Source organism: Halichoerus grypus, chromosome 7 (assembly GCF_964656455.1).
Source record: "Halichoerus grypus chromosome 7, mHalGry1.hap1.1, whole genome shotgun sequence".
NCBI lineage: Eukaryota > Metazoa > Chordata > Mammalia > Carnivora > Phocidae > Halichoerus > Halichoerus grypus.
The window spans coordinates 946,828-960,180 of NC_135718.1; the positions used below are offsets into that span (position 1 = coordinate 946,828).

General features: G+C 55.7%; 1 protein-coding gene across 3 annotated transcripts in view; it reads right to left on the reverse strand.

Annotated features, from left to right (window-relative positions):
* The window catches only part of INPP5A (inositol polyphosphate-5-phosphatase A), a 173,684-nt gene that overhangs the window by 114,091 nt on the left and 46,240 nt on the right, over positions 1–13,353 (reverse strand). For 2 of the 3 annotated variants that reach the window (XM_036080065.2, XM_036080064.2), the window contains exon 2: positions 7,276–7,317. The exons of the other annotated variant lie outside the window; for it this stretch is intronic. In XM_036080065.2, coding sequence (XP_035935958.1) covers positions 7,276–7,317 — 42 coding nt within the window. The remainder of the gene's footprint in view (positions 1–7,275; positions 7,318–13,353) is intronic. 3 annotated transcript variants of the gene reach the window in all.

A 13,353-nucleotide genomic window follows, 5' to 3' on the forward strand; every position in this document is an offset into this window, starting at 1 on the left:
GGCAACGCCTCCGTCGTCCCTTACGAGACCTTGGGGTCCGCCCTTGCCCGGAGCCACACAGCAGGAGGGGGTGGCCCATCAGGCTCCGGGCTGCCGTGCTGTCTCTCACTGGGGAGGGAAGGCAGGCTCGGAGCTCCAGCTGGTGCCCACAGACCTGCAGACAGGAGCGCATGTCCGGAGGTGAGGCACGTCGTCAGCTCTGCTCGCAGAGCTTCTGAGATTAACTCGCAGAAATGCACCGTCCACACTCCCCGAGAGCGCACTGGGGCTGCTAATCTAATCCACAGAGCGCTGTGACCCTCGGACAACAATGTCTCAATCAGCACCGGCAACAAAGCCCCCAGGTCACACGCTGGGCCCTCATCCCGACCCGCCTGTCCCCGCCCCCTGCCGCTGCAGAGCCATGGCCCGCCCGGGCAGTGTGCCCCGCCCCGACTCCTCCAGACCGACGGCCACACTGCAGCCAACAGCCTCACCCAGCTGACCTCTCCCCAGGGTCTGGCCAGTTCCGAATTATGATGAATTCTAATTCATCAATTTTTTTCTCTTATGAATTGTGCTTTTGGTGCGTCCAAGAAATCTTTGCCTAATTCAAGGTCACAAGGATTTTCTCCTAAGATTTCTTCCAGAACTTTTATAATTTTAAGTTTAATTCAGGTCCATAGCTTGCTTTAATCTTTGTGTATGGTGCAAAGTATAGAAGATTTGCGTCTGCGTGGGAACGACAGACGTCCAATTTCCCAGCACCACCTGCTGAACACGTGTCCTTTTCTCTCAGGAACTGTGGTCAGCCCGGGTCGATCACCGGGCCGTATTCCTGGGTTTATTTCTGTATCTCTGTTCCACTGATCTGGAGCTCTGTCCTTCTGTCCTGCTGTAACTTTACAATAAATCTTGAAATGAGAAAGTGTGAGTCCCTACACTTTTGGCTATTCTAGTTCCTTTGTCTTCCCATATGAAATTTTAGACGTATCGTGCAGGCTTCTACCAAAACACCACGCAGAGATTTCAAGGGGAACTGCACTCAACGGGGGCTCAGCCGGTGGGCAGCCACCGTGCCACATCACGGGTGTCCACGTCACGAACAGGGCGCGCCGCCCCATCTCCTCTCCTCTCTGGTCTCCTTCGTACGCGGGTCACAGGTCCCAGCGCACACCGCCCACGTGCGCGGCATCCGTGCCATGCCCCTCACTCCAGCACGAGTACCGCGTCACATCGGACGTGTCCGGTGTTACAGCTGACAGGAAGAAGACGTGTCTGCACAGCCCTGTACGCTGCCAACTAAATACATGTGCTCACGTTCGCAGTCTCTGTGGATGCTTCACGACCCCCCAGCGGCGTTGTATCTTCACCCACACGGGGAGTTTTATTCCTTCCTTTCAAATCTTATGGTTTTCATTTCCTTTTCTCACCTTACTGCACCTGCCAGGACCCTCGGCACCGCGCTGAGCGGGAGGGGGACGCCAGGCGCCCCTGCCCTGCCCCGGTGGGTCTGCGGTCAGCTGTGGGCTCTGAAGATGCTCTGTACAGGCTGGGGGAGGTCCCCTCGTTCTTAGTTTCCTGGGAGTCTTCATCAGAATCGGTTCTAGAATTGTGCCGGACGCTTAGTCTGCATATAACGAGAGGACCGTACGGCTTTTCTGCGTGGATCTGTTGACACGTGCATTTGACTGATTTCTGACTTCGTGGGTGATGATGCACTAACATTTTGGTATGTTGTGTTTGTGCGTGTGCATGTCTCTGGGCGTGTACGTGTGTGTACGTGTGCGTGTGCGTGTTTGTGCATGTGCACGCGTGTGCGTGTCTTTGGGCATGTATGTGTGTGTATGCGTGCGTGTGCGTGTTTGTGCGTGTGCATGTCTCTGGGCGTGTACGTGTGTGTATGTGTGTTTGTGCGTGTGTGCGCATGTATTTGTGCGTGTGCATATGTGTGCACATGTGCGTTTCTGCGTGTGCGTCCACGCGTCTGTACGTGTCTCTGTGTGTGCATGTCTGCACGAGTGTGCACACGTGCATGCGTTTGTGCACGTGTGTGCATGTGCACACGTGTTTGTGCGTGTGCGTGTCTCTGGGCATGTACGTGTGTGTATGTGTGCGTGTGCGTGTTTGTGCGTGTGTGCGCATGTATTTGTGCATGTGTGTATGTGTGCACATGTGCGTTTGTGCGTGTGCGTCCACGCGTCTCTTTGTACGTGTCTGTGTGTGTGCTCGCGTGTGCATGTCTGCACGAGTGTGCACGCATGTGCATGCGTTTGTGCACGTGCGTGCATGTGCACGCGTATTTGTGCGTGTGCGTGCATGTACGTGTGTTTGTGTGTGTACGTGCGTGTGCACTGCCTCACACAGTTGGCGTCGACGTTCTCTAGTCTGCATCTGTTTCATGGGAGACACTGCATGTACTTTCAGCAGGAAAAGCCTCCCCCCGCTGTGGTGTCGCGAGGAAGCATCACCTGGGCTTCAGTCTTCCTGGAAGTTTCTGAACAATTGTGATTGTTTCTTGCTTAAATGTTTGACAGAACTTGCCAGTGAAACCACACGGTCCTGGAAGATTTTGTCGGAAAATGTTGGGCAAATTTTAATTTAACAGAGAGAGGGCTACTGAGTTCACTTACTTCTTCTGACTGTAAGCTTTGATGCTGTATTTTTCTAAAAATATGTTCCTTTCATATAAATTTTCAAATTTATTAGCACAGAATTGCCCATAATATCCCCTTCTTATCTCCTTAATGCCTGCAGGGTTTTTAGTGATGATGCCCCATGACAGATTTCTGAAATTGGTGATTTTGTCTTCTACGTTCAGAAATTAGATGTAGAAAAGCAAATTAAATCCAAAATAATCAAAAGAAAGGGAAAACATAAAAAGCAGAAATCAATGAATGAAAAAAAGGAAAAACAAGAGACATAATAAAACCCAGAGCAGGTTCTCCAAGATCGATAAAATTGATAAGCCTCTAGCCACACTCCTGATTGGTTTTCTCCTCTGTAGGGTCCTATTTTCCTGCGTCCTTGCCCGCCTGGTAATTTTTGATCAGTGTAAACAGTGACCGTACCCTCCACCTTGCTGGGTGCCTGCCCGGAAACTCTCTCCAGTGGCAGGTGGGGCGGCCGCAAGGCAGCTCTGACCCTCTCCGTGGTCACCGCCTGGCCAGCCTGGGGTCTGATGTTTGAAAACCATAGTTTCACAGATGTTCCCTGGTTTTGATTGGTTTAAGGTGAGAGGGTAGGTCTGGTGCCCGTTCCTGCAGTTTACCTGGAAGAAGGCACTGCTCATCACATCACTTTTTCCACCATTGTCAGGAAAACTTGAAATGGCAAACAGCATGTCCAGTTGAGATCCCTAATTTAGGTTCTCTCAACCTTACTTATCACTGAGCTGTTTCACAATTCTGTGAATTCTAGAAACTGACAGCAATGCAAATGATTCCTGACCGCAGGAACCCAGTGTCTGGTGGGAAGAACTGATCACTGGCCCACTGTTCGTTTCTTAGGCAGTCACTCGGCTGCTGGGAGAATCCGGCTTTGCTCTGTGGAGTCTTGTTTGAAGCAGGTCTAGCATCTCACTTTTCTTTCCTCTCTCACTAATAAGAAATACTTATTACCATGATTTTAAAAATCTTCAGTACTTGCTCAATTTATATTTGTATGACGGACATTATAACTGTTTTAAAATTTATCTATAGCATCACAGTAAACTCGAAACAACCTCGGAACCCATCAACAGAACAGTGGCCTTTCCAGCTAATGAGATACTCAGAAGCCAACCAAAGAGTGTGCATTCGTCTACACAAATTTCCCAGCTTACCAAAAAAAGAGTAAGCTGTAAAAATACACGTATCTGCAACCTGCTAAGGACGGTCCCCCTTCCTGCGGGCACATTGCCAGGGAGACGCGCACTAGGGCGTGAGCGTCAAACCAGAGGCAGAACGGGGTGGGGTACTGATCTCTACTTTCTGCTTTGTGCAACTTCCCTGCACCAGTATCGGGGAAGGAAGTGCTGAACACACACCGAGCGCCACACACTCCTAGGCGCTCAGGAGAAGAGCGAGCAAGACAGCTCCCTGCCCCAGGAGCGTGCGGGCAAGTACGCCATCACCACAGAGGGAGAAGAGGTAGACCGCGCTTCCCAGCAGCCCCGCCCGCAGCTCGGAGAGTTCAGAGTAGACCCGGGCAGCAGGACGGCTGCTCCTGCCCATCCTCAGGTGTGGGCACGGCCCCCTCAAGAGCCTTCCTGAGAACCCCAACCCTGGGCAGGCCACTTCCTTCCCAGCACCACCCTGGGCTGCCCGTGGGGCTCTCCAGCTGTCTCTCCCGTGTGATGGGCGCTCCCAAGGGCAGGGGGTGTCTGGCCCCCTAGCACCTGGCATGCTGGCTGGCCCCCTCGCACGGTGGCCTCTCCCTCTCCTTGAAGGGGCCGTGATGCCATCATGGGCACATCTCATGACCTCATCCAACCCTATTCACCCCCTGAAAGGCCCCCCTCACACACTATCTTCAGCACAGGAACTTGGGGGGGACACAAAGATCGAGGCCAAGGCAGACGTGGAGCCCGCATTTCTAGGGGGAGAGACAAATACCTAAGTACCCGACAGACACAGGCTGCAACTTCAGATGGTGACGATGAATCCACGGAGCACAATGGGAGTGTGGGGGAGGCCAAGAGAGTGACCTGGAAGCCAAAAGTGTCAGAGGCTCGTCAGAACTAAGGATGGAAACACCTGCAGTATTCTCTCCTGCTCCCTGCATCTTTACGGTGAGCAAAGGTTACAGAAAAAGCAAAGATTAATCCACGGGTTCTAAAGCATGAATGTCGTATTCAGTTCTGTGTTTAAAGAGGCAGTGACCCAGTGCCCCTGGGCCTCGAGGTCCCTCCTCCCTGGGCACTGGCCCTTGCTGTGGGCGAGACCCGCTCCCTCTCTGCTCACAGCAGCTCCTGAGCTGCGGTCGGCTGGCTGATCACCCCACTGAGCCAGTCAGCCTGAAATGTGTCAGGGGACCTCCGTTAAATTCTTACTTATAAGAATCATCACTGAAAATTCTCTGTCACTGAAATTTCTTCTTTCTGAAGAGACTTGTGCTTATAAACCAGGAAGAGCTGCACCTCCATCCAGTGCATCATCATGCACAATCCTTTCTCTCCGCAAAGGCTCCAGACTCCGGGAAGGACCCTGGGCAGGACTCCGGGAAGGACACCAGGAGCCTGAGGAAAACAGCAGGCCGCCTGCCCCTCTGGGTTCCAGGTTCCGGAAACAGCCCGACATGGCTCATGTGCAGCAAGGAGGCTGACAAAGGGGGAAACACCTGTGGTCTGCGGTTTTCCAGGGGTCAGAGTTCACAGAAAGCACAGCTGCCCAGCTCTGAACTCACGCGCAGGCCACTGGTAGCCTGGCTGCTGCCGCACGCCCCAGGACCACGTCATCAGTAGAAGGGCAAAGCTTGCAAGTGTGCACTGAAATTCAGTCTGGGGCTGTGGGGCAGGGTCTCTCACCGAGGACGGCACCCCGCACCCCCCCAGCGCGGGGCCACTTACTTGCCCCTCCAAGCTCCAAGACGTGCACCTAACAGAGATCTCAAACTCTGTGTCCACCTCTGAAAAGCACACAAACGGGAGCTGTAGCTTCACATGGCAGCCGCTCTAGCCCAGAGGACACAGGCCCAGGGAGCCCAGAGAGCAGGACGGGGGCACCGCAGGCAGAGGGGCCCTGGAGGCCATCCAGCCCCCAGAGCCCTGCCTTCACCCACTCGGCTGGCTTCCTGCCCGGAGCTGACCCTGGCCAACAGCTCTGCCGGGACTGCAGCTGGGCCGGGGGGTCCTGGGCAGGACAGAACGCTAGAGGAGGAAGGGCTGAGGGCCTCCCGACAGGCTGCCACCTGCCCATCCCGGAAGAGGCTCCTTTCAGAGCTTCCCTCATGTCCTGGGGACCTGCCTTCCGACCCTGCCGAGAACCAAGCAGACGACTGGCAGACAATACGTGTGGGACAGGGAGGGAGGGGCCTCACCTCCAAACACACCAGGAGGACACACCTCGCTGGACACAAGGGATGAAAAGGTCTGCCCGAGGCTCCTCCCTCCGGGGGCCTGCTGTCTCCTCCAGAGTCGGAGCAGGATCAGCCGCCACCCGCCACTGCACTCTGAGCCTCCAGTGGATGGGTCACATGGCCACCCTCGACACCCGGCGTGGACAGCAGGAGCCTGGAGCAGCCCACTGGCCCGTTTTCATAGGCCTGTGCTCAGGCCACCCTAGCCCAGGGCCCGGACGTTGCCCAGAGCAGGCAGGACACAGTCCATGCCCAAGTGGGCCCGCTGTGCGAGCCCCTCCGCCCCTCAGACCTCAGCCTGCCGGACCCAGAGGCCAGGAGGAAGGGAGGCCCAGGGCCAGCCCCAATATTTCCTGCTGTGTCCTATTCCCAAAACACCCCCACTGGCTCAGGAGAGCTGCAGGAGGGCAGGGGACAGTCCCCGCTCCTCCCCCACCGCCCCACCTGCGCCATCCTCCTCCCAGCTGCCCTCCGGGTTGTGGGTCCCTCACCTCCTGGCAGGTCCAGTCACCCACTGCCCCCGCCACGCTGGATGCCAGGCCACTGGGCTCCTCTCACCCACAAGGTCTCCCCACGCATCCCCTGCCTCAGCGCAGCCTCTCCAACGCCCTACCTAGGGGTCCCCGACACCCACGAGTCATGTGCTCAGCCCTACTGCGTCGGTCATCCTCGCTGTCCTGCAAACACCTGAGCTGCCCTTGGCTGAGCTCATGCTCCGGAGCACAGCTGTCTGTCCACTGCTCCGAATCCAGTCCCCAGCATCCGGCACAGAATCACCCACAGACCAGAGGCTCCACCAATACCTGCTCAACACCCAGTGCTGGAACTGGCCCCTCATCCTGCCAACGCGTCCCCCTCGAGCCTGTGACCCAGGTCCACCTCGCCCCAGCCGAGTCTCCATGCTTCCCGCCCAGACCCCACAGTGGCCCCTCCGCGTGGCTTTGCCGTCTTTATGCTGCAACCCCAGGACCCTCCTGAAAGGCACCCTCCTGTCCCCAGAAGCTTTCAATGGGCTCCCCCTCCAGTAATGCAGAGACCCCTGCCCCGGGCCTCGGAGTCCTGGCCAGAGGAGGGGGACCTGAACAGGAGCTTCTGAGGAGGAACGTGACGCCCACCACAGCCAGCCCCGCGACAGCGCAAGCCCACACGATTAGGACAAAACACGGTTTCCACAAAAATGAAGTACTCACGGCATAAATACTTCATCTGAGAGAACGTGCTGTCACCAGCACTTCTTACCTGATAAAATTCCCGAAGCCAGTTCTTCTGTAGGTTTTCTGGCTATAAATTAAGAAGAAAAAAAGACAGTCAGACCACTGGCCAGCCCCAAAGAGCCACAAGCAGAAGCTAACGGTCTTCATCAAGACCTACTGCAGGCCTCACGGCGGGCCCAGCGGGGCACAGCCCGCGGGGGGACCTCCCCCCAGGAGGGAACCCAGCGCCGCCGGGCAGGCGGTCCCAGAGACAAACCGCTCCAGGCAACAGGCAGCACCCAGTGTCCACAGCCAGCCCCTCGCCCTGCTCTGTCCCCACAGGGGCCGCGGGGAGGGACCGCCCACCGCCAGGCCGGGGTCAGCCACAGGACGGCACGACTGGTGCTGGCTGAGGGGAGCCTCTGTCCCCGAGGGACAGGGTTCCATGCGGCCCTCGGGCTGGCTTCCAGGACGAGGCGGGGAGCAGCGGGCCCAGGGGGTGGGCTCCAAGCCCCCGGTGCTCTGGGGAAAGAGCTGCGCAGAAAGCACCGTCTCCTGTTTGCAGGCGTCCCTGCTGGGGGCCGCGGACAGCCAGCCACCGGCCGAGAGGGCGGGTGCCCACCCCCCCCAACCACGGACAAGGCACTGAGAGGGAGTGCGGGCGACACTAGGCAGGAAGGCACTCGACGCTCTGTCTGCAGGACGACGGCGCTCGGGAGACCTGGCGCGGGACGACACAGACCCACCACCGCAGAACCGAACATTCGCGACCGCGACGACAACCCAACGGCACGCGCTCTCACACCCCGGAACACAGAACCAGCCCAGCCCAGAGGTCTCTGCCCTGAGCCCAGAGGCACCCCACGACCCAGAGTCGCAGCACCCGTGGCCGGCTGCCTCTGTCAGCGTCCTGAAACACAAAGTCATGAAGGGAAGGAGCCCGGCTGTGGAAGGACAGCCTGCAGGCCTCCGGAGGGGGTCACTGAGGATTGCCCGACACAGGCGGGGCCCAGGGTCCAGGCAGGTGTGGGGCCTGCTCGCCACCAGGACCAAGCTCAGGGGACCGGCCCAGTGCCAGCACCCCCCCACTCCCCCAGCAAGCCCCTCAGACCCCACCATCTTCCCTGCAGAGGAGCGAGGAGGAAGCTGCCCCCAAAAGATAAAAACTGGGCAGGCTTGGGCAGAATGAGCCACGAGCACACGGAAAGGCACAGTGCATCGTCCGCCGGCGGGGACAGACGCCACGGCACACCCACCGGGACTCCTGAAATCAAAAGGGATGACGGTGGTGTGGGCGGATGTGGAGGAACGAGAGCCCACCGACGCTGCAGAGACGTCCGGTGGTTCCCGAAAGTGCAGCACGGTCTGCACGTGATCGCATCACACGCGCACGGAATCAGCACCAGCACTCTCGGGAGGCGCTGGTCGTGGTCGCCAAAAGGTGGAAATGGCACAAATACCCACCCAGGGATGAATGGACGAACAAAGCGTCGTCCATGCACACAAAGGATGATTACTGGACCCTAAAAGGGAACACAGCCCTGACACCTGCTACAACATGGGTGAGCCTCAAAAACACCACGCTCCGTGAAAGCAGCCAGACACAAAAGGGAAATAACACGTGAGTCCACGTTCAGGACGGTCCACGCAGACAGAGAGCAGAGTGCTCAGGGGCACCAGCTTTCCTTGGGGGTGATGGGCTACAGTGGCCGCACAGCTCCCCCACGGGGAGCGCCGTGCCTCAGCCAGGAGAGGAGCAGCGCCGGCCCACGGCGGCCACAGGAAGAGACCTCCTGTGCCAGGGCCCGGAAGATGCACCCAGGAAGCAGCAGCCCCTGCCCGAGCCCAGCCCAGTCCTGGCGAGCACAAAAGAGCCGAGGGCAGAGCTGTCCCCTCTGGGGAGGATGCAGAGGGCACACCAGGGTGACAGCCACCTTTCACAGCCTTGAGACAAAGGAGAAGACCCAGCCGCACAACTCCTGGACCAGGACACAGCTCCCGCCACTGCTCGTGAGGGCCTGCCCGGGAGGGAGGAGAGAACGCCAACGCTACTTTTTTTTCTTCATTTCTAACACGCTTATAATCACCGTACCTTACTTTCATATTTTTAAACTTAGTCTTAAAAGCTTAAACCAGAGACAAACAATGAAAGTGCTCAAGACACAGTGACAACACTTTAAATAACCACTGGCCACTATACGCAACGGTAAGAGGGAATGACAAACGGAGAACTATTCGTGGATTACATGAAAGCTGCAGGAAAAGCTGCTACAAATAAGCCAGAAAAAGAGCAACAATTCAAATGTGCCCCCACTGCGTGCACACGCGCACACACACGTGTGCACGCACACACACACGTGTGCACGCACACACGTGTGCACAATGCGCACACACATGCACAGCACACATACGTGTGCATACGCACACACGCGCGCGCACGCGCACACACACACGCACCTGCTCAGGAGCCCCGAGGCCCCAGGGCTGCGCAGTGCAGATCACAGAACGTGTCCACTGACACAGGGATCAGCACTGCTGAACAGACCCCTCCGTGAGGACAGAAACGTGCTATATTTGCACTAGCCAAATTTGTACTTGAAATGTGGCTGGTGTGACTAAAGAGCTGAATTTCTAATATTACTTAATTTTAAGCAGTCACATAGAGTTGGTGACCACATTACTGGGCAGCAGCTCTACAGAAAAAGAAGGGAAGCTTAAGGTCCCTGTAATGAAGTAAACGTAATGTTGAGAACAAACATGGTGAAGACGGCACACACAGAAGGGGAGAAACGTCACACCTATCCCACTTACGGCCATCAATACAAATACCCCAAATTAAAGAATGCAGCAGCACATTAAGGGTTCACACGCCACAACCGGGTGGACTATTCCACGAATGCGCGGAGGGTTCGACCTCAGGACAGCTGCTGGTGGAACTGGCAGTCCTGGTTATGGTTACAGGCAACTGGAAAGGTCAGTCAGGACTCCAATTACAGCTCGAACCGCAAAGGCGTGTGAGTCCCACTCCTGTCCTCACGCTGACTTCTCTCGGGCCTGCCAGAGAGCTGGAGGGCTGGCAAACCGCCACCCCAAGTCCAGAGAGACAGGAGAACACGAGACTTGCGGCCCAGACCTGCTCTCCTGGAGGAGAAGACGCTGGAGCCAAACCCCAGTGGGAGGACACCAACAGTCACTTGATAAACTGCTGTAAGCTGAGTGCAGACAAGTGTGATGAGCAGCTCCTCAGGACCACAGTTTCAAGGAGGGTCCCACGTCTGGGTAGGTTTTTACCTGCAGGTGTCTTAGCAGGTACTCACTGTCTAGATCAGAGAAGGATCCCTGGAGAAAAGACCCTCTCCTGGCTCCGGCAGGGGGACGGGAGGAGGAGCCACGGGGAAACACACCCAGGGCGCTCTCCACACCAGAAGGCCACCTTGCTGGGGAAGAGACTTTAGCAGCACTTCAGCCCACCCCTGGAAAGGGTGCTTCCCCCCCACGCTGCCTGCCTATCGCATGGAAGGGACAGACGAGGGGGAGCCCCATGTGGGGGGCACAGTACAGGGACACAGGCATGCCAACGGTCCGGGACTTAGGCACAGACTGTGGAGCGTTCCCTTCCCCCACACCAACAGGGCCCTGGTGCAGGGACAGCAGATTCCAGCCCCATAGGGCACGACACAGACCACCCAGAGGAGTCCTTAGGGAACCCCAAAGATGAACATGAGGACCCCAATACCACAGCTACAGCACACCGTGAACATGGCCCAGAACCTCACCAGATTAACAGAAGGCCTCCCACGACCTCAGCTCCTGTGACCCAACTCTTCGAGTCCAGCTTTCAGCAAGAAATTATTAGGCAGGGGCGCCTGGGTGGCTCAGTCGTTAAGCATCTGCCTTCGGCTCAGGTCATGATCCCAGGGTCCTGGGATCGAGCCCCGCATCGGGCTCCCTGCTCCGCGGGAAGCCTGCTTCTCCCTCTCCCACTCCCCCTGCTTGTGTTCCCTCTCTCACTGTGTCTCTCTGTCAAATAAATAAAATCTTTAAAAAAAAAAAAATTATAAGGCAGACTAAAAGACAAAGGGAAAATAACAGTGTAAAGACAAAATACACTGGAATCAGACCCGGTTATGACCCAGATTCTGGAACTGTCAGAAAGGGAATTATTCAGAGTAGACTACGGGCTCTGATGGAAATCGTGGAGAGCACAAAGGGACAGAGGAGTCCCACAAGCAGTGCGATGGAAACTCTAAGACAGAATCCAAAGGAAATACTAACATCAAAACCACTGTGACAAAAATGAAGAAAGCCACTGATGGGTTCATTAACACACTGGACACGGAACAACCAGCGAGCCTGAAGACACATCAACAGAAACTTCCCAAGCAAAAATGCAAAGAGAAGAACATCCAGGAACTGAGAGACAGTCTCCCGTTAATGAGGGCTTCGCAAGAAGACAGAAGAGAGTGGGAAACACTTGTGAGGCACTAACAGCTGAGAATTTTTCAAAATTAATGACAAACCCAAACCACAGATACAGGAAGCTGGGAAAACACTCAGTGGCATAAATCCCAGAAAACCTACTTGCAGGCACACAGTATTCAACCTGCGAACGTCAACAACAAAGAGCGTCTGCGATGAAGGAAGAGACAGGCGCGCACCTGATCCACAAGGAACAGGGACAGGAGTTCTGGCGCCTCTGGACAGCATGCAGGCAAGAAGAGGGTCACGGGAGGTGAGCAGGAAGACCACCAACCCGGGATTCCGCATCCAGCAAAATTATCTCCCCGAAGTTAAGAAGAAATAAAGATGTTCTCAGACAAACAAAACTGAGGAAATTCATCACCAGGAGACCTGCCCTAAAAGTAATGTTTTAAAAAGTTCTTCAGGGCGCCTGGGTGGCTCAGTGGGTCAAGTGACTGCCTTCGGCTCAGGTTGTGATCCTGGGGTCCCAGGACTGAGTCCCACATCGGGCTCCCTGCTCAGCGGGAGCCTCCCCGCTCTCATGCTCTCTCTCTCTCTCCCAAATAAATAAAATCTAAAAAAAAAAAAAAGTTCTTCAGGGAGAAGGAAAATTATATAGGTAAAAACTGCAGATTTGCACAAAGAAACACGGAGAAGTAGTAAACCAAGTTCTCCAATAAAAGTCTGCAAAACCATTAATGACCCAGTTTTAATGAACCAGGAAGTGGCTGTCAATTCCCGTGGCGTCTGCACGCGCCCCACCCCTGTGTGCGCAGAGAACCCCTCCCCGGAATGCGGGCGCCCATGAAAATGTGTCACTGCCCTGATCAGCTGATACCAGGAGCAAAGGTAAATGAAGTCTGAGATGAGCTGATCTTCAGTTAATCAAATGGGGCGCTGTCCTGGGTCGGTCTGGCCTTCTCGGACGTCGGGGGGCACTTTACAGGAGGCTCTAAAGGTCACAAATGGGGAGCAGAGGACTCTTACTCTGCTGTGGCCTGCGGAAGCAGCCTGCCCGGTGTCCCACCACAGCAAGGAAATGACTTGTGCCAAAACCGGGGGAGCTCGGGAGCACATCTCGCTCCCGATGAGATCGCGGCCGGGAGGGCCCAGACGTCCCCCCACAGAAATGAGAGAGACACGGTGCTTGTGCCGAATCACTGAGCTTGTGGGACTGCCACACGGGGCAGAAAACTCACACGTCCTCAGCAGTATAAATAGGTGCGGGATGGGCACGACGAAATAAAATAAATGTCACTTTAAGTGTTTCAGCATTCAGATTTTACTGTGGTGTAAGGTCTACGGGGAGGCTCTACTTCAAAAGCGTGCCCTCACGGTGAACCCGCCGTCTGGCGACAGGCTGTGGAAGGTCCGAGTGACCCTGGTCCCTGAGAGCTACCGTGCGGCTAGTCTGCCTGCTCACCCGCCCGCCTCAAACACCCACCTTTATCAAGTAAGTATTTCACGTACTCAAATAAATGGCTCTCAACATTTCCTTAATTCACTGGTTTTCTGGTGTTTTTTTAACTCAACAATAGATTTGGGTCTATATTTATCCTTCTTGTGTTACTTCAGTCTATGACACAGTTGTATGAGGTCTTCCTGATGAAATGTTTACTTCTGTTATTCCTCGTTCAGGAGCAACGGCTTTGAGCGTCACAGA